The 27,729-nt window shown below is 40.3% G+C and overlaps 4 protein-coding genes across 10 annotated transcripts; 1 reads left to right on the top strand and 3 right to left on the bottom strand.

Annotated features, from left to right (window-relative positions):
- Positions 1-491: 491 nt before the first annotated feature.
- Positions 492-10,984, bottom strand: LOC135500098 (ADP-ribosylation factor-like protein 5B). Its single transcript, XM_064791267.1, has 6 exons — positions 10,761-10,984; positions 7,155-7,215; positions 3,857-4,004; positions 2,917-3,000; positions 2,525-2,679; positions 492-2,366 (listed from the first exon to the last, which is right to left on the bottom strand). Exons 1-6 carry the CDS (start codon positions 10,804-10,806, stop codon positions 2,321-2,323), a joined length of 540 nt encoding a protein of 179 aa, XP_064647337.1. The 5' UTR covers positions 10,807-10,984; the 3' UTR covers positions 492-2,320.
- Positions 10,985-11,003: 19 nt separating this feature from the next.
- On the top strand, positions 11,004-12,585 carry LOC135500097 (EKC/KEOPS complex subunit LAGE3-like). The gene is made up of 3 exons (XM_064791266.1): positions 11,004-11,064; positions 11,631-11,759; positions 12,127-12,585. Exons 1-3 carry the CDS (start codon positions 11,045-11,047, stop codon positions 12,248-12,250), a joined length of 273 nt encoding a protein of 90 aa, XP_064647336.1. The 5' UTR covers positions 11,004-11,044; the 3' UTR covers positions 12,251-12,585.
- Positions 12,586-12,684: 99 nt separating this feature from the next.
- On the bottom strand, positions 12,685-18,747 carry LOC135500095 (actin-related protein 2/3 complex subunit 2-like). Of its 2 annotated transcripts, XM_064791264.1 has the most exons (10): positions 18,607-18,747; positions 16,896-16,989; positions 16,703-16,756; positions 16,285-16,517; positions 16,004-16,097; positions 15,559-15,685; positions 15,216-15,316; positions 14,723-14,829; positions 14,391-14,438; positions 12,685-13,698 (listed from the first exon to the last, which is right to left on the bottom strand). In XM_064791264.1, the coding sequence occupies exons 1-9, from the start codon at positions 18,678-18,680 to the stop codon at positions 14,396-14,398; spliced, it is 927 nt and encodes a 308-aa protein (XP_064647334.1). In that variant the 5' UTR covers positions 18,681-18,747; the 3' UTR covers positions 12,685-13,698; positions 14,391-14,395. The 2 variants fall into 2 exon arrangements, with proteins under 2 accessions (XP_064647334.1, XP_064647335.1); XM_064791265.1 differs by lacking the exon at positions 14,391-14,438.
- An 844-nt stretch (positions 18,748-19,591) lies between these two features.
- LOC135500217 (natural resistance-associated macrophage protein 2-like) lies at positions 19,592-26,809 on the bottom strand. Of its 6 annotated transcripts, none has more exons than XM_064791508.1 (15): positions 26,671-26,809; positions 26,035-26,080; positions 25,460-25,510; positions 24,392-24,619; positions 23,960-24,082; positions 23,394-23,620; positions 23,089-23,227; positions 22,796-22,951; positions 22,312-22,470; positions 22,027-22,107; positions 21,527-21,646; positions 21,138-21,361; positions 20,699-20,855; positions 20,370-20,420; positions 19,592-20,027 (listed from the first exon to the last, which is right to left on the bottom strand). In XM_064791508.1, the coding sequence occupies exons 2-15, from the start codon at positions 26,062-26,064 to the stop codon at positions 19,908-19,910; spliced, it is 1,866 nt and encodes a 621-aa protein (XP_064647578.1). In that variant the 5' UTR covers positions 26,065-26,080; positions 26,671-26,809; the 3' UTR covers positions 19,592-19,907. The 6 variants fall into 6 exon arrangements, with proteins under 6 accessions (XP_064647578.1, XP_064647579.1, XP_064647580.1 ...); XM_064791509.1 differs by lacking the exon at positions 26,671-26,809 and adding an exon at positions 26,294-26,524; XM_064791510.1 differs by lacking the exon at positions 25,460-25,510.
- Between the last annotated feature and the right edge of the window lie 920 nt (positions 26,810-27,729).

Here is a 27,729-nt window from a genome sequence, read left to right as displayed (position 1 = left end):
TCTACAGTGCTGGTGTTTCCGAACCATCTCCCAGAGAGCATCCCCTGCCTCATAACTCATCAAGAAATCCCAAACAAAGCTCTTGTTCTCGTCAGACCGTTAAACAAATCAAGGATGACACATAGCAAAGCCTTGCATCATCAGCTGATTCTTGAAACCATAGATCCTCTATGAGCTCCAACCTCGCCAAGTTTTTCTGGATAATACCCCGGCTGGCATTGGTACATCAGTCATCTGACGCTCTGGTATGGCCGAGGATGCGGTTGACCTGGACAATGCCCCGAGGGCTCAACACCACAAAGGCAAACCACGACCTCGAGTATTGAAAAACTCCGATGGATCTTGCGGACGTGCACTTGGATCGTTGGATGAATATCACATATCTCATTTCTGTCATCTTCCATTGAATAGGACAATAGGACAACTCAAAACCTGCCAGCAGCACAAATTATCCGGCGATGATCTTCCTCAGCATACAAAAACGACAAAAATTCCATCTACGATATTTATTTTAGAAAACACAATAAGTCACAAAGGAGGCATGGAGAATAGTAATACATGAGAGCGACCAACTTCCACTTAAACGTCGACTGAAAGCACTTACCCTGGATATTATGAGCAAGGCAGACACTCTAGATCAGGATAGAAACTGCCCAGCATAAAGAAACCAAAGGTAGCCTAGTCAGATTGGCAACAGAACTTTTGATTGGAAGAAAATCACCAGGGTGGGTCAGGTCTGAACCAAAGTTGTGCAATTTTGAAACAAGAGACGACACTTTTAGATTCCTGTCCAACACAACCTGGACAGCCAACATACAAGTCAGCGGAACAAGGGAACATTGTTTTATCACACTGGTCCTGGTCCATCACTTTCTGGCTACCATGGCATTACCACTGATGTGAGTACCGGGTGTCATCTTTACAATCGATTATCCTTCCCAGGTATTTGTGCCCATTATCCATCTCCCACAAAAGAATCAAGACCGAGGCTGATAACGCATCGCCAGCACAACATAACATAAATAATAAGATACAAGGACTAATTAACAAAAGAATAGAAAATTGCACTAAAATCAGCACATGCTCTAGTGCTTGTACTTATTCTTACAAACTGAACCTGTAAGGGGGAGAGGGCATTGAAACCATATTTACAGATTATTATGACACTCATAGGCACATGAACCTGCCTGCCATATTTACAGGAGATGATGGCTGAACCCTCATTCCTTTCCAGGTTAAAGTCACAACTGTAAGTGACTTCAGGGGCCACTGATTTGGCCCTTTTGTGGTCCAGTGTGTCAATTTGGTGAGTACTGCATTCAATGAGTAAAAGGAAATACTGAAACATGGAAGGTTTTCTAAATTCAGGGAACTTTCATAACATGCAAGTTTCTACACAAGGAAAGAGAGACTCAAGGCCAAAAAAAACAACGTAATTTACTTTCTCAAAACTTCATCAGTTCTATCTTATTGTCACACATAGCAACAGTGATTATTGCAGTTTGCAGGAATAACAACTGCTAGTTGATGGTGAGGACTGTCTTCATTATCTGCAGAAATTTCACATGCGTACAAAAAATGTCACAGCAGGCACCTAAAACCTGTTGATACAGAGAGTCAGTACAATTCAGTCAACTTTATACACCATTGATCAGATTCTTTGACTGAGAGGCTCTAGTATTGTGGAAAACTTCAGACAGGCAAGAACCCGAAAGGGGAAACTGTCAATTCTGAGGCCAACCAGTTGGACTAGAAGTGACTGCTGAACTGGAGGTTCTGGCTGTCTCACTCAACACAGCTCTGGCTCTGGTGAAGCTCTCATTTTGACCCAAACCCCCAGCTGCCCCCCCCCCTGGTTTTGGCTTGCATTTGAGCTCAATCCTCGCGGTAGTGAGACAACCAATACCTTCAGCTCGACGTCAAATCCTAAAACCACAACAGCACAGAGGTGGTAACTGCTGACCGTGATCCTTTTAGTTTTGCCGGATGAATCAATGTGAACTGCTTCCCTGAAAGTCAGCTCAACCCAACAGGGTCCAAATTCATATTCTTGGAGTCACACACAGAAAGACTGCCCATTCAACCCAACATCTTCCAGTGTTAACATCGGTCAACTGGGAAACTGGGTGTCTACGTCCAAAGAGCGCTTTCACCATTGCATAACCACACTTGGCGATTCCTGCACACGATCTGCGACCAGTATTGTCTCTATGGTGACCAGTAATGTCTCTATGATGACCAACGCCCACAGGCACCATATCTCCTTCAGACCCGATGCACATTACATTAAAATGTCTTGAACCTGAGAGTTGCAGGCCGGTCACCTTCTTATCTGGTTGGCTATCCATTCAAGGCCTTGATATAACCTGCAAAACAGATAAACAACTTCATTTCTGTAAGAACTGTAGTTTAAAGTCCAGCCCCCAGATGGCACCACTACTAACCCAAACAGACATCAAGATAACCAATGGACTTGACTTCCATACAGCCTAAAGTCTTACCCCCAGAGGCCACCACTACTTACCCTGCCCCTGATAGAGCGCAGCACGCTTGTATGTGCCACCCGTGATCCTTTATAGATGTCAAGTTGAGCTGTTGAGAGATTTCTGATGAAGACATGGCACGGTCTTTTAAGTCCTGCTTATTGGCAAATACCAGCACCTTTGCTTTTCGGAGATCCTGAAAAACAAAGCCCTGAAAGTGTAGCTTCATGATAATGAGCATCCTCATGTTATCAGCTGACCAAGGGTATTATATCTTCTACTGTTGATGTCAATCAAGAACTGCACACAGATTTCCATCATATGAATGTTTTTCAGCAATGATTGGGCCTACTCAACCAAGCAATTGATGAAGAGTAGAGGGGTACTTGATACTGAATGAAATGAAACCCTGTCTGATTGATACAGGACTCACCTCGTTCGCTAGCATATTGTATAATTCTTGTTTTGTGATTGGTAACCTCTCACGGTCTGTACTGTCTATCACCACTATTACACACTGGAAAGAAGAAAAGCACATTTTACATTTGAATTTTGATGCCTATGTTTCCAATGCATGCTCTTATTTGCATCTGACACGCAAAGAATGGTCGAATGGTGTTGTTAAGGCAGTTCAGTTTTTTAATCTGCTAGTGCTGGTGATGCCTTTGGTTACTTGCCAGCGACCAATTCCGATTAGACTTTGACCACCTCTTTGACACTGTATTCTACATAAGACAATGTAACATGAGGTAAACGGGATACCAAGGCACTTATCAGGCTGGTTGTGTTAGGGTGGGTAATCTTTCATTTTAGAATAATATTGACGCTAGTTTTAAAGCACAGCATGTCTGTTTGTACATGTCATTAAATTAGGCAAGACCTATGAGATTATTTTGAAACAGTTGAAGGACTGTTGAACAAGGTCCGACTCTGCACTGTAATCATGTGCAGGTCACTGGGTCACTCATGACATGCTGGGCAAACTACCAGTATAATCAATAGAATTGGCCAGGCCAATGACGATTTGAGAATTTCTGCATAGAGTAGGCTATGTTTTGGTGATCTACTCCAATGAACTTGACACTAAGTGACGTTTCCACAGGGAGTCCCAGGGCATGCTTGAAACTGAGTGACAGTCACGACCAGGGTGTTGGGAGGGATTCTTATACCACAAGAAACTTCATGCCTGACAGTATTGTCCTACGCTTCATTATCTCACAGTCACACTCCTAATTCAGTGCTGTTTTTTTACCCATTTACAATCCAAGTTCAGTTCTAAGCCTCTTACATGTCTTAGAACACATATTTAGTAAAATTCAAATAATCAGAGATTCAGCATTAACACTCAGCCCTATTCCATTTTTTCAACCTACCTCTGCATTTGTATAATAAGTATTCCATGACGACCGTAGCGTTTCTTGTCCACCAATATCCCACATCAAGAAATGTATATTCTTCCAAACCACCTCTTCTACATTGCTGCCGATCGTTGGAGTGGTGTGTACGACCTCGTTCATCAGGCTGAATAATATCAATATTCAATAAATGAGGTTTGCAATAGAAGGGAGGCTTCAAGTGGTGGCACTCATGATCTGAACCACTCGGGTTCGTTACTGATGTGGATTCTTATCCCTTGTGACCTTGGCTATGTCACTTTGCTGGACCATGATCTTTGAATGAATGAAACGTAAATCGCTGCACCTCAACAGCACTGGTGCTGACGAAGATACCCCATAAAGCTAACAAAATAATAAACAATGATCAATGGATAAACTAAAGAAAACTCAGCAAATTAGAAATTGAACAAAGCTGACCTGATATATTATTTATAAAAGGGTATTGTTTTTTTACTGCTGATCCAAACTCTCTGATGGTTTAGGTAGAGTATTGTTCCCGATCATTGATTTTTGATAATCTATACAACTCAAGATTTAGTTGCCTGGTGATAAATCTTGACAGCAATGTTTTGTACATTTATTCATGTTTTATTTCTTGAAGGTCAAAGTTCAGGGTTATTGGAAAATGGGTTTCAGATGACAATGATGTGATAACTCTGCACTACTACAAGGCATTCTTTCTCGTGGCAGGCGACAGACTGTTTCATATGAGATCAATGAAGGAAGAGCATGATGTACTGTTCAGTTGGGACCAGTGTGATGTTCTGGGGTCCAGAGCAGCATCATAAAGGTTCCTCTTGTCTTCATCAAGGGGAATTAGGCAAGGCAGATGCCCAAACTCTTCTTCTTAAAGTTGGACCCAAAGGTGCTAGGTATACCTGGTCGGACTCATAGCCCAGGAGAGACATCTGTTTATTGAAGTAACTTTTAAATTGTCTGTTCAAGAGGCTCTTTCTTTTCTCTTGGTCATGTTGGTGCATGAGTTTGTGCAGCACAAAGCTTCATGTTTTTTGCCTGATGCTGACATTAGTCCACACTGCTCAAACGCAGTTACGTTCTCAACTCGACTGGAATGATACAAGGTCGTGACCACAGGATTGGTAGTGTCTCCTGTATCTTGAACAGTCGATACAAAAACATTCCTGCCTCTTAGCTACAAAGGGAACCTCTTGGGGCAAAGATGGCTATTTCTCTGAATAGATCAGTCCACAAAGCTTGAATGAACAGGGCACATCCAGAATAGACTTTCCTAATTTATCACAATAATTATTTGATGAACAAATTTAGCTCTTTCTCTTGATCTTGTCTTTGTGTCTGAGTTGAGAAGTTCTAGCTGCAACACAAACTGACAAAAGGCTGAAGTGGTCTTTTGTCCTTCAGCTGCAAAAATCACTTGTCTGCCAGCACTTTATTTCTCTCGACAGGGCTAGTTCAAAAGATGGCTCAGGAAGGTATGCAAATAGTGATATTGGAGGAAGGCACAAAAGGATTTTTGACACGTCTTGAACGTTTAAAACACTTCAAGATACGGGCAAAACTTTCCTTTGATAACTCCAACTCACCATACTCTTGCTGCACCAGTCAAGCACTTTCATTAGAACCACCACTGACGCCCACATCCATACATTGTAATCATGATATTGGGTCGAGCAAGGGATGTCTTTGAAGTATTATCACACACAGGATATGTCTCCTGCCACATTGCTTCGTGCATCATGCTCATTAGGAGATGAGAAAGTCAATGTTTTTCATATTTATTTGGTTGTTCTTACATTGTTTGATCATGCAGGGATGGTGCAGTGCTGTGATGAGAGTTTCCGAGAGTTCTTCCTCGAGATCCTTGCGACATCTGCTGCCAGAGCAACAAATGGAAGTGACATGTTGACTATGTGCTGATCGATTGATCCTAAGAACTTTCATAATCTTAGCATGAAAATGTCACTTCAACTTGGCTCCGATGCAAAGACTAAACAAGATTTCAATCACCAACCAGGATACTTAGGAGCTGTTATCTGGAGAACATGACTGTACTTCATCTCCTGCCCATCAAAATCAACACTTCTCCACAGTCAATAGATACTTTTAAATGAACCAGACAGCTCCTGGAACAACACACACAGTTCTGTATGTCTCGCGCCGTGTCAGCGAGTACAAAACTATATTTTGCCAACATTGATTATTTCATAATATTGTCTTCAAAAAACCCTTGTTTTTAGCCATGTCATGTCTGTACATTCTCAACTTTCAATGATGCATCTCATTTTTTAAGACTCACAACATTAAATTATCAAGCAAAATATACCCAACTCAAGTTACGCCAGTAAATGTACTTTTGCTTTCACTGTTTCAGAGCCAGAAGTGCATAACAATCAATAAATAAATAAAGATACAAAATTCAGCCACCAAAACTGAAGAAGACGCTTGGACTGCAAAAGAAAAAGTCTTCCTGAACCAAGATTGAATAAAGTGTTTCAGGTCCCTTCAAATCAATGGCAAAGGTAATGGAGATGTTGGTGGTGATGGGGGTATACTGTAACTGATTGATCGGTAGGACCTGAAACATTGTACTTTTAGTAAGTTCTAGAGGGAATAGCCCTTTTAACCCACCAAGGACTGTACATTTCTCTCTCAGATTTCAACAAACATAACCAAAAGTTTACAAATATAAACACAACATATACACATGTTCAGGGTCCTTTTTCAAAGATGTACTCTCATGGATAGATCAAACTGCTTGATAAGAATTTTTCGGGGGAAAAGGGTCAACCCTTATGCCCATACTGGACTGAGGGGATAAAACGTCACAGTCCCCATAAGGCCAGATGAACAAGTCATCTACAGGAACTTGATATGAAAACCAGTTTTCAAAAAGCCACTTTTCATTCAGTCTTTGATGGGTAAGGTTCGACTTACAGCGGGTCATGGTTTTGGAGCCCCCTACACGAGTAGCTACCCGGCGATTTTTTACTCTTTTTTCGGTTTTCTCGGTCCAGTATGGCCCTGGGTGGATTTAGAAAACTAAACTTTAATTTGTATACACTAAACTTCATATTCCTCCTTAAGTGTTTTGACCAAAATTTACACGACAGGCTGATTCTCTGGCCAATAACAGCAAAGTGGCCATTTTCGTGGAACTGGTCTCTAACATTCTGTATGCCGCACAACACAGCATGACGAGCATGCATTCGGATTGTACTGAACTGAATTTTACTGATGTGGAGAAATTGGCCCCCTCCCAAGTCCTTGGACATGCTGGACAAAATCTTTTACTTACAACTGATAGAGTATTGTTGTTTTTCCTGCATTATCTAACCCAACGATTATCACCTTGTGCTCTGAAAAGAAACATATACTAAATATATTAGGAATAGTGTCAAGCTTATGGAAAGGAATCAAATACCTTCAGCTCTACCCGTCACCAATCAACAGGACAAAACCTGGAGTTTAAGGGGGCTGATCACCATAACCTGAAACCTTCCAATCTGCACTTCCGAATGGATGGCTCTTCGCCAGCTGAGCTGGTCAATTTCTCTGAGAACAGCTAGTGTTCTCTGCTCTCAGTTATTCCCCTCTTGGGATTTCTGCAAAGGAGAATTTACGATAAGAGACATCACTGAATTGGTATCTGCTGGAAATGATTTTAGCCCATGGTGCCATTTCTTTCACTGCCCAAAAGAGAATTCTGTTCACTAAAATCATTTGACCTCCTGGCATTGAACACTTTCACTCAGCATCAAACAAACAAAAGACAACATTTTAAGAGTTTTTTGAGACGTCTTCTTCTGTGGGCTGCCTGGTGGGCCTCAACTGCGGGGAATTTAGTCAGCAACTTCATGTAGCCATGGAAACACTCATGTGTACATTGTCAAGATCTTAAACACTGGACACTCAGCGCTAGCTCAGAGTAACCCACTCGAAGGTGCTAGTCCCCACACTTTCCATGGTGATAACAAGGTGTCATGTTTTACATTCGTCAAGTTTCAGAATCTGCAGAGCACAGGCAAGAAATGATGACACACCATACAGTATTACCATAGAGACAATACATCATTCAAATCCAAAATGACCTGTGAGAATATGGTTGGACAAAATGAACTTGAACCAGGAAAGCTGTGATGTAAGAATCATCAACAAATCCTGTAAAAAGGAGGAGATAAGGCCTGAAGTAGACCAAATTATAATCTATTACTGATGGCATTGATCAATCAAAATTCCAGAGCAAGACAATAATGAATGATGCCAGTATGCATTTAACTTATATAGGCCTACACTCCTGTTTAATTCCAGTGGATATCACAAGTGCCAATGCTTGAAATGCTGAACAGTTTGATTGGTGGTGTACATGATATCATGACACTCATGCAGGGATAGCCCGAAAACATTTGACGAAGCAGCGTCTGTTCAGCTGATTGTGATGGAGACTGCACCAACTTTACCATAGCAGATGGAAACATTTAAAAAAGGAGCAAAGTAAACCCAGCCCTTTATAGCACATAACACTGCACTGAGGCAATTGCTGTGTCGATTTCTTTATCGTAATATTGATCGATTTTGTTGAAAATATTCTGGCCAATATCAACACATGGTTTGATGGTGATCAGGTTGTTATATGATAACTTCTAATGGATTCTATTGTGAAATTCGCACACATTACTTTAGAGCTTATTGATATAGCAACATGTTACTGCGCTTTACTGCACATTGCCTCTGACTCTTCCTGGATGACATTCACCTCAGTAATTACTGAAGAGGCTCCCTTACAACTGATTAGCGATTAGTTCAAATCCTCAGCACTTGGAGTAATTAAAAATCGTTACATGACAATGGATGCGTGATACCTGAATCACCTCCCATGATGTCTGAATTGTGAGGGTAGTTGAGGGGTCATCAGGAACAATGCATCAACATAACAAATTGAGATAACTCACCGAGGATTGCTACAACCCCCCCCAAAAACCGGCCGAGAACAGGGGAATTTGAATGTAAAGCTGAGCACAAGGGGAACCAAGTTGTATTGTAGTTATATCCTCCTAGCCTAATCGCCATTGCGACAGTAACAGGGTTTTTTAATGTTTGTATATATCATGGAAGGCTACCCTGGATTCTATTTATAGCTGTCACAAGGACTAGTTTCTATTTCACTGCCCTCACAGAAACAATTGATAAACCAGTTCTTATCTGACACATGCATCATACACTGTAATTCCTCTATTAGTGCACAGAGAAGACTTTACCATTATTTACACCCTAGAAGACCTTAACCTCATCAATGTCTATTTCTAAACATGTCTAATAAACACAACATCTTATTTCAACCCAGACATCAGAAATTCTGAAGGACTACATCTAACCACATCTGCCATCACAAGGCTAACCTGGATTTTATTTATAGCTGTGTCATAGCTGAACATGACGAGCATTACAATGCCATTAAGACTAGAATCTCTTTCAAACATACATGTACAGTACATGCAAGGCAAGGGGGGTTAGTGGTATCTTAGAATGTGATGACAGAGGCCAGGAGGGCATTTTGACAATGAAGGCGTTCCTTCAAGTCACCAAAACGGAATCTACAACTTTGTACGCCTACAATTTCTCCTGATTTCATCTCGGGACACAACACCTGTTTCAGAAATCTCCTTACCCTTCAATTTCAATTACCGGTACCATGCACAGAATGTGTGGGCACTATTTAGATTTGGGATTTAGCTGGTCATTTCACTTTTTGACCATGAACAAAGACAAATTTGGAAAGTATGGGTGAAGAAATTTCCATTTCAATCTTGACCAAACAAAAAGAGAATGTGAAAGCAAACAAGATTTGCCTGGGGCTATGAGACTCGTTGGCCTAATCGATGTGAGTTGATATGGTGTACAAGTAGAGCTTACATTCTCACATCTAGTGACCGAGGTATGCGCCCTGGTCCTTGAATTAAGGTGCATAGGGCCAACTTGAGACACATCAAACTGGTGCCAGCAGTACAGGTTCTGCTGGTAAACCATCATGCCATGATCACAAGGGCTTCAGCCCAGTCTTATGTGTAATTATATATTCAACCAAAAACGATTAAACTAAAACGATTGTCGTTGAGGGGAGCATGAGCACTTTTGTCAACAGGAGTAAAAGACAACTCTTGGTGCAACCACTGCAATTCAAACAAGTTTTTACCATCCCTCCAGACAACTCTGGTACAATACTTCAACTGACAACAGCAACACTACGTATCGACCTCTCAAATGACTGATATTGTCTTGATTGTTCTGTTCCAGTTTAGAACCATTGAATTGAAAGACTGTAAGAAACCCTCAGCCTATTTCACCATTATACCATGAATATATGTATCACACAGTACTTGACCTCCTATGAACAAGAAAACTGCACTGTACAGTTCCTTTAAAAATTAAAAAAATTCTATTCGTCCAGTTGATCCAATCTTCGCTAGGACCAATCTAGTGAGCTACAGCCAGCTGTGATCAGGTGACGCTCACAAAGTCAATCAACTCAAATCCAGTGGCTACATTATACTAGCCACTGGAATTGAGTTGAGGTCCCAAGGATCAGAGGGAATGTCCTACAACAATCAACATTTAAATACCCGTAACGTGGTCCCATCATTCGACAAATGTCCTGAAAGCTGAAGTGAATGAATAAAATTTGTCATGACTCATGACATTCATCAGGAGTCAGGATCATAATCATAGATGGACTTTTAATCTTCGTCACTCACAGAAATAAGCATCAGCAATGTTTTCTCGAAAGAAAACTAAAGAACAAAGGTTATCAGACATTTATAGGAACAGAACCCACACAAAAGAAATGAGGGTCATTGTATGGCATGTACACCAAAATACACTACGAAAATGCACTACAAATGCTCACCCTCATTTGAGAAGAAACTCCACAATTTGGCCATAAGAAGCCCCATACTTCGGCCGTCTACTCCACTCTGCCGACCCGACGCAAAGTTAAAATAAAGCACAAGATGACCAAGAGTTCACTTATGACATCTGTATTGTTTTAAGTAAAATCGACGTCCTTATTTTTGAGAAATTACACTATTATATGACACCCTCTATACAAAATCCTTGTTGACACGAAACCGGATGCTATCAGCTCGTTTCACTTCTGCGTTTGCGCAGTACGGCATTCCGGGATAGACGGCAATGGAGGACGAATTCAGCATGTATCTTTTTTGGAAGCGATTAAACCACATGTGCCGAGTCCATAGTGTTCTGATTTTTTTCATCTTACAACTATTGAAATATTGAGTATTGATGAACAACTCTGCCAATTTTTGGAGAATTCCGTCGCATGGGTTTGTTACAGTCGTGGTTTATATGTTGCACCGGAAGTGATTTTGCACAACTCTGAATGATGTATTATTGTATGGGTAGGGTCGGGAGGTCCATTTGGGGGAATAACAATCCCAATGCAACCAACCATCACCATGCAACATGTTGTTAACCCAAAGAAGCTATAGTTAGCAGCATTGCCATTCCTAATTTCTTCATGTTGGCATTTGTGGGTCATTAGGCCTATGCCAGCGAGCACTCCCAGTCCCATGAGCTGGGGGCAGCACCAAGGCCTTTCGTTGATGATTGTTCTCTTGAATAGTTCGGCCACAACTGCAAGAGCGAGTTTTAGTGTCAATACCTCTTGTTGTTGTATTGGATGTTACATTAGCTGAGCTGTGAAGCAGCATTCAGAAATGCTATCAATAAGGTTTGGGATTCCTTGACTGTTATAAAGTGATTTGAAGGTGCCATTTCCATCTGAACGGGAAGCTGAAATTGCACATGGATCGCTAAGTGTTGACAAAGAACCAAAGCGTGGAGGATGTAGGAAAGAAATGAGTGTGAATGGCAAACTGCTTCATGTGTAAGTGAATAGACAAGCCACTTGATGCCTGGATTCCTGCCTAATCCTGGTATTCTGTGGTGACTGTGTCAACAAAGAACGACTTTAAACAAGGAGTATTGAAGTGTGAAGAGGTTGGTGTGGATTCATTGAAATGAATGATTTTTGTATGAACCAGAAGTAATACTTGTTGCTTCCAATCCAGGATGTACAGAGGACATTTCAGATTCGCCGTAAATCAGTCAAATTATTTGTTGTTTCCAAGTACATGTCGCAGCATGATTGCCACAACTTGCCATCTCCAACATTTATCCAATGAAGAGGAAAGTTCTGTTTATGTTTTTTAAAAACACTTAAGATTCAATTTCATTATCTTTTTTGTTTTCAGAACATTTCTTGCCAAGGAAGCCAAGTTTCTGAGAGTGAGTGTCAACTCTTTCATGGATCACATGGCATTGGTAGTAGAGACAATGGATCAATTTGGTCCACCGGTCAAAGTTTGCAAGAGATAGCGTCTCCAATTGCCCCAACTGCATATTGGACTTGACTTTTTATTAGTGGAATGAGTACCAGTTCCAATTGTTGGTGAGGACAATTTATTTGAAAAAGGTAGCTGCAGTCCATTTCCTTGTCCATCTGGGTAGGAAAAAAGTTCAATAGATATATCATTTGCAATCATCTGCTGCAGTGATATGTCGTCTCTCTCAATGATTATTCCACCCAGGAAGTTTCTGCTTTGACTCAGGAATTACAAATCGGGAGTTCTCACTGAATTCGGACCTATGGGATCAGGTGGATGGGGCAGTACATGTATATGAACATTAATAAAGTGTGTATTTGTATTTTATTCTAGAACTTGTGTTGTACTTATTGGGCACTCGATTTTGACAGATGTCACAATGTTGAGACAAGTAAGACAAGTAAGACAAGTAAGACAACAAGCACATGTACAATAGAAGTGTATTTAAAAAGCTCAAGATCCATATATACACATTGTAAATTCAATATTGAATTGTCCTACCTTCGAAGGACCTACATCCATCAGATGACAATTTTTTTAGGAATAAGGAATTACAAGTAATTTTCAGTCAAACTCCCATCCCATCATAAACGCCACATGATCTTATGCTTCTCAAAATGAAACAAATGGACAATAAGAGTAGACCAATACTTGTTCTTAAAATGTTACTCTTGATTAACTTCAAACGACTATACACTTTTCTCTAAGTACATTATACATTCAAAATATAATTTTGTGAAACTGCATTTTAACTGAAGAAAAGCATTTACTAGTCTTATTTCCTATAACTGATAATAATTCTTGTTAAACCTATTGTCCAGTATAAACCCAAATCCCAATTGTTTGACCAACATGACCGGATGTTACAATGTTAACAATAAGTTACTCAAATGTGTTTGAATTTTCTTCAAACTCAAAAGCTCATAATGACTCTGTACATGCCCTCCCAAAACACGACAATGAAGATGGTATCTACATGTAGATCTTCAACCCGTCCAAAGAGGCACTGTAGCATAACTCTCAAAGTATACACAAAATTAAGTAGAACCCTTCGTATATCATTTCAAATCAAATTCTTTTTAACTCCTTTAATATCTTTGCTCCCTGGTCTAAAATTCTGTTCAATGAAAACAAAGGTATGTCAGCCATGTCAGTTTTGAACTTCAGAAAAAAAGAGTTGCTTGAGTTCCATGCATGCAGGTTCCGGTTTATATTCAGTCTCATGCACTAAGTTCTTGATTATTTTCTCCTACTGGCAAGTCAAGTGCACAAATCCTCTAGACTAAAGACCATTGCAGTCCACAGCTATAGATGAATGCCTACGTCCTCCACTAGAAGATAAATCAGGTTGGTCCAAAACTTTAAAATGTCATTTTTGTTACCAGTATGTTGGTAGAGGATCACATTTGACCCTAGCACTTCACAGAGAATGTCTTGCCACTGGAATGAAAACAAATATCATTGAATAAATAAGAAAAAGAAAATGTGAAAGTAAGTACACGAAAGTGAAAATTATCATATACTGTGTCGATGCTATTAAGCTGATTTAACTGCGCATGTAACATATAGGCCAATAACATGTACAACATCCCTTTTGTACAGGCACCTCAAGACTCTTTAGCACAACCCTATGATACATGTACATGTACTCTTCAAGGTATTAGACAGACAGATTTGATCACAAATGATCACCAAGAAATTTGTTTGCTTTTCCAAATTGTAATTTACATATTGCAACATGTTGATAGGTCAATGAATGACATGGGCATCATGGGTAACAAATGGATAGGAATAATTTGCAGTAGGATTTTGGATGAAGCACTTATTTGGAAACTCGTGTTCCCTTGGAAAATACTGGATGGGGTTAACACACTAAAGTTTGGAGCATCTCTGTTTCTGGCTGGAAAGATGTGAATAAAAGGTATTCTACGATGAATTCACCATTCATCAGTAATTTGGGAATTGAAAGATAATGGACAAAAGCTTCAATGAACAATGTTGACAGTTTAGGTTGAAGGCTCAATCATCATGGATATCACATTGTACAGATGAGGAAGCTGATGATTATGGTAAGGTCGGACGGCATATTTACAAAGAGGCAGAGGAGTTAAGTTAGGTAGAAGTATTAGTACACAGATCATTTTATTTTTGGTGCGATCTTCGTTAGCAACTGTTTTCCTCTGCAATAAATGAAGATATAAGAAAAATAAAATGGACTGGGGAGGAAAATCAATTTTCTGGAAAGACCGTCCATATCTGGTGAAATAATAGATAGTAGCCAACTAGCAATACTATTGATTGATTATACATGGATACTCAGTGTTAAAATGTAGAGTGGACAATGTATGGGCAACATTCATGCCCCACACATGGATGAAACACGTCAAAGGTGATGGGGCTTCTCTAGCACTTAATACCTAGGCTAAATCTGTCAGAAGTTTAATCTATTTCAACAAATACTTACGACATAGTTGTTTTCTTTCCATCTGATGAATTATTGGCCTGCTTGGCACGGTTAAGAACTTTAAGGAAGTCCGATGTTTTAGCACGCATATGGGAATGGATGTAAGCCTGAAAAGAGAACACATCAAGTTGAAAGTGAATTCATTTCAATGAAAGATTTGTAAGCCTGGACGGTCTTGCTGATAAGCCTGATGTCAGAGGTTTGTTATGCCAACTCAACTGTAATGGTCAATTTAATTGTCTTTAGGGTCTCATCATTGAATCCATTTGGTGTATTACCCAAATGTGGGAGGCAATCGGGTAACAGAGCCAGCAAATTACATCATCATGTTATAGATCAAGCAAGATGCAACTGGTATCGCAGTCTTGTTTCACCTCATTTTCTGTTTATCTGGTATAAAAACCTGCTGAGAAAAGAGCCATGAAAAGGTAGCAGATTTGTCGGGCCACGACACAATTGAAGGGTCTTCAGTCAACACCTGCTGCTTACTCACCTTAGCACACTTAATATGGTAATGAAGATAATTGCGGAACATGTGTATGAGGTCGATTGTTTGTTCTCGAGCAGCAGGGTTTGTGTGACGGGGAAAGAGAACTGAAAAAAAATAATCAGGAATTAGAGCAGAAAGGAATAGGGCAACTGAAATACTACAGCTGAGGTGACTCTCCAATTTGATTATCAAGAACAGACTGGCCTACAACTATTCTTATTGACTTTAAACTCAATTGAAAATCACAACAGAGAGAGACATGTTTGATATGCTCAGGTAGCTGCCCTGTTGTAACAAGTCACCATGTACTAAGACAGCTGAATCAGCTGGCAGAAATTCCACTCACCAAATGTGATGAAGGAGTTCATGGCTCCAACCTGGACTTCTTCACTGCCTTCCAATTCTCGTGGGGGATCAGTGCTGAACAGAACCTGAGGAGCTGTCTGACTTGCTCGACGACCCTCTTTAAATTCCTGAAATAAAGTTAGTTTGTACTGAAAGCTGCTTCACCTCTTGGCAAAAAAACGTATTGTAGAAGGACTTCCAACATTACAGAGTTGCCTTCTTCAATATCACATGAGGAGTAGAATCATAACCGTACTTCAAGGGGCAGGTTCTGTTAAAGGCCGAAGCTTGTGTTCTTCTTGTCCGACTCGTGGCTCCGAACAACAGAAATAAACATTGCTGAAGTGCAGTTATTATGCATGCAAATTTGCTGAAACTAGGCATTTATAATATTGGCATTATCAATCTTTATGACTGCATGACTGCCTTTCATTGATAAAGCTAACCTGCATGAAGATCTTTCCAATAATAATATCATCGTCCCCTTTGAAAACAGTATTGAAGATCACAGTGACTCTATCCTCCATGGCACTCACATACCTGAAACAGAGACAAGACGCAACATTAGACGACAGATTTTCACCAAAGACAGATGCATTCGCTGATTTTTTAATAATTTCCTCTTCTAAGAAGGGTGCCCAGGGCCCATAAGCCCAGTTGCCATGTTCATATACACCACACCAGGCAGGCAAAAACAACACACCAAACACTAAATGGAAATACTCACATGACTTCATCATCCCTGTAATGAATGACAGCCTGTTTGGTGCTGGTTTCTCCACGGGCCTGATGTTCAAAGTATGTCTCAAACACGGACGCAAAGCAATTCCTTTTCAATAGGCCACATTTTTCCACCCAAACTTCGTGGTTGTCAGGGAGGTTCTCCAAGTCGAACATAACAGTGATGTCATAGCCTGGTTCGGGGTTCACCAGGTACGGAGAATATTCCCTCTTGATGAGCTGAAATTAGTAAAGGGTTGTATAAGAGCATGGTGGCAGATATTACAGAATTACTGAAAAAAGACTCAACAAATTTGAGCCAATCCAACTGCCCGTTTGCTGACACAATCCCAAATTTTCATCCAAGATCTTGAGGAATAGTTTGAATGTTATCCTCAAAGGACAGGGAAAACTTAATTACTTACCTCATCAGCACCATGAGCTTGAAGTTCCTTGTAAAACTTGAGTGCAATGCTCACCTATAAGTCGAAAATAAATAATGATAAAATAAAGAGGCATCTGTACACACAAAAAAAGACGTACCGGTACACAATGTTTTTCAAAATGCATAAAAACTTGAGCTAAATGAAAACATTTTAAAACAGCATTTCAACCTACTGTTATTTTTGTCTTGTCCCCATCCGGGTTGCCAATGTGGTAAAGGACGCCATCAAAATCAGCTACCTTGATGTCTATTCGTTCAGGTTTATTTCTGGAATAGAAAAAAACACTGACTAATTTAATTCACTGAAAACTACCATACTTGGGTCCACCTAATGTGCGTCCGGAACTCTGTTTGCGCGTCCGGAGCGCGTCCGGAAGAGAAAGTGCGCGTCCGGAACAATTTCCTATGTAAATATGAACCTATTGTTGCATTAGATGGCTTAAATAGCATTTTAATTCCATGTAGAGAAAATAAAATTGAAAAAAATCTTTTTGGTGACTTTGTATTTTACAATTTTCAGCGAGGTGGTTAATTACTAATGCCATAATCATATCCCAAGTTCCTTACGCGCCTTCTCCTGTTGTGGTCGTCTAAGTCGGTATGAGTTTGTCTTTGCGTGCCGTGGGATAAGGGGCAATAGCAATTATTGTGAAGCCAATTTGCGCTTTTAGGGGGGAGGGGAGGGGATCGAGGGGAAGGGGGAAGGGGGTCAACAAAATTCAGTGCGGTTTTAAGAGCTTCAACTATAGATGAGCTTAATGATTATTTTCCTGGGTATATATCTTATTCATTAAAATAAAAATGCCAGTTTTTCTACCATTCGACAGAGTGGGCCCGGGAGGGGGGGACTTATTTTTTAGATTAATTTCTAATTGGCTACACTTAAATTTAGCTATGGCTTATTATCAAAGGATCTAGTGATGACAGTGGATTTAAGGATACACTCACATCAAAGAAGTAGTACAATTTTCACTTATTTTTCTCACAAAATATATTTTGGGGGGTTTGGGGGACTCATCCCCCAATGTACTGGCTAAATATGTCAGAAGGACGGGGGTTTGGGGGGCTCCCTCATGTCAAACAGTTGTGTGAGTTCACTAGAGATTGCTCTTTACATATTAATGTGAACACATCTCACTAATTGACACTTTGACTGTATAGTGATTTTCAATAACATATTTGATTCTGATTTTTTGTGAAATTAACAATGATAAGACACTCTGACGGCATTCCATGTGCTGAGACACCAGATACCAGCCTAATCCATTACAACACGGCTACTATCGAAATTCTGCAACTGCAACAACAATTGGTTGAGGAGAAACGTCAGTAAACTGGGATTTGATGGCTGTGCAACACCCAAATCACCCCGCTGAAAATTGTAAAACACAAAGTCACCAAGGAGATTTTTTCCAATTTTATTTTCTCTACATGGAATTAAAATGCTATTTAAGCCATCTAATGCAACATTAAGTTCATATTTACATAGGAAATTGTTCCGGACGCGCACTTTCTATTCCGGACGCGCTCCGGACGCACAAATTGTTCCGGACGCGCATTAGGTAGACCGCCATACTTGGATAATGGCAATGAGACATGCCAGAGACTGAGAGATCTTTTTCGGTGATCCAAAGTCCAAATCGATGACGGTTGGTTGATCAAAAGTAACATTTATCGGAGACAAAATATCTGTGACACCACTTCCCCTGGCCCCGATGTCACACAGACAGACACACGTCACTGATTACCCGGACTAAACATGCTACACACTACAAACTATAGGCTGACTAGCCTACAGGTCAACACAGCCGAGTGAGTTTTAATTTTCGAGCCGGCATCCTAGGCGTAGAAAATACACATTTACGGAGAAACTGAGACACTCACTTGGCTTTAACATTTTCGAATCGGCTCAAGAGAGCATCCTCGACAATCCTGTTCTTTTTTTCAAGGAGAATCATCGTCAAAAATCTTGCTTTTATTGGTTTGATTTTGCTATGGGTGTGAATCAGGAAGTAGAGAACATAAGCGATGATCTAATTGGTCAATTTTGGTCACATGCACGCACTTGCTTGTGCTGCAAAGTGTGGTACCAAGAATACTAAAATATATTTGTTTGCTAATTGGAACAATTTGGTATTCATAATCTTATATTCAAAGAACGTAATTATTCCCTGAATCATTTATATGAATAAATGGTATACATTTAGTTATTTTTTAATTATTAAAATTTGCAAACCGTAGCATATTGGTGAAACATTGCAAGTCACATGATAAAAAAATGTCAGCCCCCATGAAAAAGGGTCCCTTGGCTTAAATTTCTAATTTCAGTAGTTTAAATGATGGTAAAGCATCCAAATCTTCAATGGGAATGTATTTTCGTTAAGTCTAAGTGGCCTCAAGCTTGGAGAAATTGGGACTGTCATCATTGGCTCATGCTGAGTTCCTACGTGACCAACCCGCGGACCTCAAAACAGCCAGAGACCAGCTGCTCAGACCTCGCCTCTAGGCGAGGTCTGAGCAGAGGTGAAGGTCTACCCGGATTGTGAAGGGTATTGTAATGCAAGGCATCTTGAAGGTCTCCTTGTCATCACGTAGGTCTTCACGGGGTACTGTCTCCAAGGTCTTCTAATTAATTGTTGATGTTTTATGGCTGTGCCCAAGTTAGTTTGATCAACCGTGGCCATGGTGGTCGATTATTGTGAAATCTCGGAGGATGGAGACATACATAGAATGTCGATCAACCCATACGACTCTAACCGTATTTCCAACAGGCAGTTCCCTGGAGCATATATTTGTCAGTACTGATCAACACATAACAATGCCAAACACATCCATACAAGTAAATGACACCAACGAAGATTATCTTAAAATGATTTAATAAATATCTGCCAAATATCAATACCATAACCATGTTTTTAAACATTGAATTAATATCAGAATAGCCATTAGAGGGACACAAAAATAATAGGTAAATATACAATAAATTTCTATTATTTACTATGTATATCATACAATAAATAGCAACTTTCTTTAAAATTCTGCACTCCAGACTAGAGCGATCTGCACATTCAAATAAACAATCAACTTGAGGGGATCTCAGTAGTACCGTAAAAGGCAGAAGTTAGCTTGATTACAATATCTGCTATAAATCAAGTCATTGTAACACGCATGGCAAGTAAACACTGTTAGTTTGGGCTATCTGGAATCTCTCTTGATCCATAATCTGACATTTCTGGTGAATCTACATCAGTATGACTTGTTGCCGTTTGTAACTCATAAGCCACGCCGGAAGTGGATCCAAATATCTGAAGCAAAACAGAAAATAGTCAGCAGGATAAAATGGTGAAGTAATACAATACTCAGCCAAGCCAGTTACAACAAGTGTGCCAAAATAATGGCCTGTTATGGAAACTAGGGGGCCATTTGGCATGCCACATTTGCCATGGGACTTCTGTCAATTTGCGGGTGTTTGTCCACTGCAGAATGTTGGTCACATTGAGCAGGGCCATGAGTTACATATAGCGCAAGAGTACTCATAGTTTAAGTCTTTGATAAACTTGTAAAATATGAGTCAAGACATGCTATGGATCTGTTGTCTTCTTTATCTTCAGTCAATACCAAAACATTATCAAAAACGCTACACTTACTCGGAATTTTTGAAGGCACTCGACTCCATGGAAGTAAAGACTGAACATTGTCTGAAAAAAGGTACACATTGATGAAATCTGATGCCAAGTTTTGGATGGGATTTGGATCTGGATCTCGTATATCACCGCAGGAAAAACGAACTGACATTTGACAATTTTTTTTTATTCACCGACTACTAGGATCCCATATACACTTTTTCCATAAAACATCGTTATATATTAGAAGGGTACAGGGTACCAGATGTATGTATCTTAAAGTGTAAACAAACACTTGGTTAACTCTTTATGTAAGATTTTTGGAAGCAGCCAACTCTCCTACAAGAACTTACTAGATATAAGACAAATCCGAGATAGGTTGCCACCAATACTGCCATAGCTAGGTAGATGGCCCAATGGGACGGTAGAGCTGATATGTAAGTCACCACAAAGAACATATTAATGCCAATAACCACCAAAGACAAGGTGCCAGCTATTATCTTCATGGGGCTGAAAGAAAAAAGGAATCGCATTTATCCAAGAAAGAAAGTATCCCATTTTTTCATTTTCACCTACCTCAGTGGTGTATAAGGTAATGAGGACCTCTACAAGTCTATGACAGCACTGAGCAGAACCTGGTTGAAATAATACCTGAGACATCAGATGTGCCTTTAGGACGTCGTGTAGCACCATGACGTCACCCACTGCTCTGTTCTAGAGGTAAATATGGGTAAAATTTGACCTCATTTTCAGTGAAGTCATTTAATCATTCACCTTTTCTATTTCACTTACATTCCATTTTTAAAGTCGCCCATTACAAGGTCTGAACTTGTGAACGTCAGGATTGGCACCAATGCAAAAGGTAGCTGTAGGCTCATCAGCACATTGAGCAGATCATTCATCTTGGTCAGCTGATTTATGCCGGCGAACACGGTGACGAGAATGGTTGGCATGATAGCGATGGATCTCGTCAACAAGACGCGTTGCCATCGTGCCCATTTAAGATTCAGGAAGCCCTGGAACAGATGATTATGACAGCTGAGGGCAAGAAATGGAGGTCACTATGTTGCTTTAATTCCAGTCTGACTGCTCTCTCTTGTTGTAGAGCTATCACTCATTTGACATCGAAAAGCACTTACAAGGCTATGGTGATCAGACTTTCTCAAAATGGTTGCACCTACCTCCATGGCAAACTGACCAGCATAAGTACCAGTCATCGTTGAACTCTGCCCAGCAGCTAGGATTCCAACTGCCCAAATATACATTGATGCAGCACCAAACTGGCACCCGAGGAATACGCCCTGAAAATTAATCTCAAACTTATAAACACAACCAGAAAGTAAAAGATGGTGGGGGTCAAAAGGCAATTGTCAGTGAAAGACCTAGTCCTCTGTTTTTGTGGCCAGGTCACTTTGAAGATTTCACTGCCTACTGTTGAAGGTAGTCAGAAACAATAAATGGCCAACAGTTCATTGTGATTAGCAAAGATATGTGTATGGACTCAAACAACAGGGTAGGCCTATTGTCCTTGCACTGGCCATATTTGGACGAGAAAACAATACTGTATGTGGGTGTCTGCATGGGCATCAGCAAAGACGTCATGATGGTAAAATTGGGTACAACAGCCCTGATATTGTTCTTCACTTTTTACCCTATTAATAGCCAATACAAAGCAACTTACCCCACTATAAATATCCACTTCCACATTGGTTACATTGAATATATCAGCATGCACATTATCAGCAGCTAAACAGCTATTATACTGAAATGAAAGTGACATCACAAGTACATCGAAAAACATAAACAACTGACCAGCCTGATATTGAGTTATGAGGTACTTCCTGACTGCGGTTTAAATCTGTGGTGTCTCCATTTAGCCCTCTAGAATCAAGGTGCATGGAGGGGTCATCATTGACAGGCCAGGAGAAGTTCATTTCCAACTGGGTTATGACTTGGTTATACTCACAATTTCTCTGGTTTCTTTCCCGTAGAAGCCCTGAGCAAACACGGACGTCACAAATACATTGATGAGGAAGGAGATGAAGAGAGCAAGCCCAGCTTCAATGAAGTAATAAAAGTTGGCCTCGGAGATTTTAGCTTTTTTACTGCGATCAATGTCTCGCGACTGAAAGAGAACAGTATCAGCTACAGAATGATAACTTACATTACTTTAAAACATTTTTTGCAAGTGGAACTTCTCCTACTGGTTCTGTATTCACTCTTTCATTGCAGGCCACTAGAGATGGGCACCACTTCAGGGCGATACTAATATTGACTACGACTTTAAAGGGAGACTATGCCACCCTGTCTTCTCCTGCTTGCCCTGGCATAAGAACTCAGGAATCTGATGTATGTCTCACTTAAAGGAGGAGGCCCAAGTGATGTGAATTGGGTCACAAATGCTGTGTCTGTGTCAGTTACCGAACCCACAGCTTGAATAAGATACCTACTTTGACTAAAGCTGAGTGTAGATATATGTTGTGAGGCATGATGATAGCACCAATAATTCCCACACCCTGCAGCAACTGTTTTGGTCCACAATCTTGGCAGTAAGGCACGAACATCCCTTTTAAAACTTCTACTTGATCTGGCGATACAACGACATACTGTAAGAGACAAACAAAGCTGGGTGAGTCACCTAATTTTACACAACCACATTATAATTCAATCTTCGACGGCAACAAAAAACGCTTTAGCTTATCAGAGGGAATCCATCTTTAATATAACATGAATGTTAACCTACCTCATAACCAAATGTCACTGCCATCACAGTTATAAGGAATCCAAAGAAGATTTCCAGCTTACGAAGACCATATTTATCAAGGAGAAGAAATGTGAAAGTATCAGCTATGGTGATGATGACACCCGCATACAGGGGGATCCTGAAAGAAAAGTAGTTGACATTTGAGCAAGATCTAGATTGCCATCACCACCACCTTGACCCTCTCTTGACCAGACAATGATCTCACACCATTGTACTTGAAAAATTGAAGCAACCCTGGTAAAATATGACAGAGACACCAAATTTTCATTTCAAACATCACTTACTTTCCATTTGATAAAAGATAAAATGCAATGGCTGTGCCGATGACCTCCTGCATGTCAGACCCGATAATGGCAATCTCTACCATCAGCCATAACATCAAACGAGGCACCTTTGGATACTTGTTATGACAGACCTCGGCCAGATGTAACCCAGAGACAACACCGAGACGGGCTGCCAGTCGCTGCATCAGGAGACCAAGGACAGTGGAAGACAGTAACACCCATAATAACTGAAAAGAATTGTCGACGTTAAACACTCCACAAAGGCATCTCGTCTCTTCTCAGTTTTGTAAACACTCCCAGACTAGCAGTAAGTCTTTCTTCACAAACATGAAGCAGAAGTTTGGGAACAGTGATTCTCTAAAAACCACTTCTAAGGAGTTTAGGAGGCAACACAGAACTTGTGGTTTACCATACTAGATTCAAGTGAATGTGCTGTCCTTTGCCATGTTTGCAAGTGCTAGCTGATGACCGCACCCAATAAATCTTTGTTTAGACCTGATGGCGAGATATGACAGTAACATCCTGGTCAGTGATGGTTTTAGCGTGAATCCCTCCTCACTAGTTACCTTGAATTGAGCAACTGATCCTGAGCGTAAATCAGACTCGATGTTCCCCGGGTCAAGATATGCTATACTCATCAGGAAACCTGGACCTGTGAATGCCCAAAGTTTCCGGAAGCTGAAGCGTGCCTGGAAAAATTAAGGAGGAAACAAAATGAAAATGAATCTATTCATCCGATTCAATTAACGCAACACAAAAATCATCTGACTGCCTGTTGAAATAAAACTGGTTTTACCAGAAGCTTCCTCACAGAGGTGCTCAACGTCTCTCTCATGGACAAGATCTTTTCCTTGTCCTGGTTTGATAACAATAGGCACCAGAACAGTTTCAATCAAGCTCAGTTTTATGTCTCCAAAGGAAGTGGCAATAGGAGTAAAGTTACTTGCTTCAGGCCACAGCAAATGTGTCAGTGTCGGGTATGTCAAACTAACACTTACACTCTCATCATCAGGAATCTCAATTTTCTTCTCAAAGTACGTGCCAGCCTTTGTTGATTCATTCATATTTTTGGCACCATTGTCTCCGGTTTGTAGTAGTGTGTCTTCCATGGTTGGGGAGTCTGGAGGCTCCACCGCCCCGACTATCTGGTACTCATACACTGGGGCATCTGGTGAACGGAAGAGCTCAAGGATTGTGCCGCCGCAATTCGGTTCTCGTGGGCGAATCTGGAGTCGGAAGAGAATTGTAAAAAGTCATTTTACACCTTGGCAATTGTTATTCCAACAACAAAATTGTGACAGCTACTGGTACTGTATGGAGATGTAGGAAGAAACCATCAAACAAAACTAAAATTACAGGTTTTAAAATATTTACACAAGGGAGTAGCAACGATATAAATGAGGACTGGATGCCATTTCTGTTCTCTCTCTAGTCACTGAGCTGAGACGACACGTGGCATAGACATAGCCAAATACATGATCAGCGCAACCAAGCCACACATTAACAAGTATGGCCTAGATTACATTGACAGCACAATATCATGCTTGATCAAATATCAGCAGAGTACAAACATGTACAACGAGCCAGGTGTTAAAAAAGACTTAAGCCTTACTACACAACAGGACAAATACACTGCTGTACTAGGGGAGGGCAGTCAATATCTATCAGACAACAGCTGCTCAACCTGCTGCTGTGACAAGACTGTTTTTTTCCCAAAAACTGGCATCTTCCAGATAATATATACAGATTATAGGCATTACTAGAAACCCAAACAGCTCTCCACCAAAGCCACAACGAGCACACAAACAAATCTGAAGAACCTGTCGAAGCAATCATTCAATTTGAAATGAGACCATTACACATGCAACCTTATCACCAAATTGAAAATCTCACAGACTTGTTGAAAATGGAAAGTGAAAAAAGACTTCAGAAACACCTGTAAGTAAATATTCTAACATGACATAATGACTATGTTCAAACAACTCTTAATTGATGGAGGGAATTTGACAGACAAGACAAGTACATCGAACCATCCATGCCTGAACAACATTGACTTTCACGCCTACCTTCCTTGGTCTACTGAATGTAAGTTTAGGCAACCACTCGTCACTGTACTCCTGAATCCCACAAAAATACAGCAAATCAAACACCAGTTCTGACCAATTATGCCCTCTACAGAAGAATATTGTGACGTGGACCCACATGGGCTGCAGACTTACATCGATTGAAAACTATCATCGATGGTTGACGGTCCTACTCCAAGCCATCACCAGCATAGTGTGAGAAAGCTTGCATGAGTTACAATGAGTTACATAAGCACCATTGACATGGAATCCAACACAGCTTCAGTGTCAACATGTGTCTTAGTCCAATTGTTTCAATTCATGAATTATATATACCGCAAATTTCATAAACAGGTTCCTTGCCTTAAACCATAGTGAGTAAGGGCATCGATGTTTAGTTACCTCACTACGTCGAAATTTTGCATTTGCTGCCAGTCCCTGCATTGCCTTGGCTTCAACAGTTTCATTTTACATTTTCACAGTTACCGACTTTTGAAATTTTTGAGTAACATTTACGTCATCTCATTCTGTGGATATATTGACAAGAGGATAACCCAACCAACAAGCATGAAACATACCTGATTTTCCACCTCCACATTTTTGTTCATTATGATTGATCAATCACTGTAATTGGAATAATAATATGTTTTAATTTGAGATACCTGCAGCTTGTTCATAACAAACTTTGATTATCAAATTATTACATGATAGAGTGATGGGTGTATCGACCTAATCGAAGAAGTTTAAAATTGAAAGTTGAAGGAGGGGAGGCTAGCCACCAGACACACACCCATTTCCCACGGCCACACCCCAACGCACGGGCCACGGTTTACTAACCCAGCAGTGAGTAACTGGCTCCTGGCAGAGTCCTGGACCAGCCCTGGTGATCCGCCCCAGAATGAGATACAATTACAAAACATTCCCAAATCTTTTTAACCTGTCACCTAAACTGGTTGGCTATGCCTACGTGAATGTCATGTCATATGTAGGATAGTCAAGTTGGCCATATTCAATTCAATGCATGTATGTCATGACATGTGTAGTCCACATTATACCGTCATGCATTTACATCATATTATCATGATATTGTAGGCCTAGCCTAATGTATTGTAAATGTAATGCACTGCCGGTTTTTTCGGGAGACCCCACAAAAAGTTATTTTTTTCACGAAAAATTGCACCTTAGGGTGACTTAACGCAAAATTTTGAACATACCTATCATTTGAATACAAATGCTCGCTTGATTTAGTCCATTTACCATTCATAAACTGTGAAATTAGACGAAGTAAACAACAAAAAATGCCAACACGCCAATCTTGACACTAGACGCTAGAGGCGCTGATTTCGTTCCTTACAACACCTCTGAAACTAGTAGCTTGCCACCATCTTGAAAAGCAGTACCACGGATATAGAAAAGGAAAGAATCTGACTTATTATAATGAGGCTACGCATCACCACTAAGCCCAAGCAAATGATTACTGCACTACGCTGCGTTTATAGTTCTCCATACAATCATCTTAAAACCCAGCAGTAAGTGTCAGATTTTATTCATAAAGATCATATTTTCTTAGTTATTAATTAACAAAAAAAAGTTTTATGAGAAGAGTGGCACTAATTTGGCCTGAAAAAGAGTTAGAGTTCTAACTGGTGATGCAGTGGATGACGTAGGGTTATCAAACCCTGAATCTCAGGATGCCGTCATCCAGGATGGCGGAAATTGATCAATTCCAGTGCCTGAATTTTTTTAATTTCGGCACTGGGGCGAGTTTGCCAACACGCTTGTTGGCTGATCATTATTGGTTCCCCAATTCTGTGGTAAGTGGTAGTGTTCATAGCGCATGCGTTGACGGACTGTGGAATTCCCTATGTCAGGTGACCTTCTCATTCTCCTCGCGGGAAACCATGAAACTAAAGTTCTGACACGTGTACGGCAGTAGGGCCTACTGTAAATTTGTCAGGAACCGTTGTAAGTTTCAAAGGTGGAATCACTTGTAATTGAAAGGATTTTTATCACAGACTGAAGGCCATCCATCTGGAAGCTGAAACATTCAGCACCATAAGATTTTAAAATCATTACTCTTATTCTTAACTTTTTGATATTAGGCCTACATTATTTTAAATGAGTATGTTTCATGTTTGTTTCCGCCACTCCTTTATATTATTATTATTATATAAGGAGGTTTAATGAAAACATTATTATTATTATCATTATTACTATCAATAAGACACTGCATACAGCATTGAGGCAGAGGCAGAGGTGTATTGTTCTAGGTG

This window comes from Lineus longissimus, chromosome 16, assembly GCF_910592395.1.
Source record: "Lineus longissimus chromosome 16, tnLinLong1.2, whole genome shotgun sequence".
Lineage (NCBI taxonomy): Eukaryota > Metazoa > Nemertea > Pilidiophora > Heteronemertea > Lineidae > Lineus > Lineus longissimus.
Note: the sequence above shows the minus strand (reverse complement) of the source record. Positions and strands in the feature narration are given on the sequence as shown.

What these genes read in the sequence shown, in the direction of transcription:
- LOC135500217 (XM_064791508.1), bottom strand. Translation starts at nt 26,064, where the DNA reads ATGAACAAAAATGTGGAGGTGGAAAATCAG. An exon ending in TATCTTTTATCAAATGGAAA is followed by an intron (nt 23,228 to 23,393) that starts GTAAGTGATGTT and finishes CTTTTCTTTCAG; the next exon opens with GATCCCCCTGTATGCGGGTG. An exon ending in TCGGATTTGTCTTATATCTA is followed by an intron (nt 20,421 to 20,698) that starts GTAAGTTCTTGT and finishes ACCTTTTTTCAG; the next exon opens with ACAATGTTCAGTCTTTACTT.
- LOC135500097 (XM_064791266.1), top strand. Translation starts at nt 11,045, where the DNA reads ATGGAGGACGAATTCAGCAT. An exon ending in ATGGAGGACGAATTCAGCAT is followed by an intron (nt 11,065 to 11,630) that starts GTATCTTTTTTG and finishes ACTGTTATAAAG; the next exon opens with TGATTTGAAGGTGCCATTTC. An exon ending in AATGGCAAACTGCTTCATGT is followed by an intron (nt 11,760 to 12,126) that starts GTAAGTGAATAG and finishes TTTTGTTTTCAG; the next exon opens with AACATTTCTTGCCAAGGAAG.
- LOC135500098 (XM_064791267.1), bottom strand. Translation starts at nt 10,806, where the DNA reads ATGGGGCTTCTTATGGCCAAATTGTGGAGTTTCTTCTCAAATGAGG. An exon ending in ACAACAATACTCTATCAGTT is followed by an intron (nt 4,005 to 7,154) that starts GTAAGTAAAAGA and finishes GATATTATTCAG; the next exon opens with CCTGATGAACGAGGTCGTAC. An exon ending in ACAATATGCTAGCGAACGAG is followed by an intron (nt 2,680 to 2,916) that starts GTGAGTCCTGTA and finishes TTTGTTTTTCAG; the next exon opens with GATCTCCGAAAAGCAAAGGT.
- LOC135500095 (XM_064791264.1), bottom strand. Translation starts at nt 18,680, where the DNA reads ATGATTCTCCTTGAAAAAAAGAACAGGATTGTCGAGGATGCTCTCTTG. An exon ending in TACAGGGATGATGAAGTCAT is followed by an intron (nt 16,098 to 16,284) that starts GTGAGTATTTCC and finishes TCTCTGTTTCAG; the next exon opens with GTATGTGAGTGCCATGGAGG. An exon ending in TTGGAAAGATCTTCATGCAG is followed by an intron (nt 15,686 to 16,003) that starts GTTAGCTTTATC and finishes ACTTTATTTCAG; the next exon opens with GAATTTAAAGAGGGTCGTCG.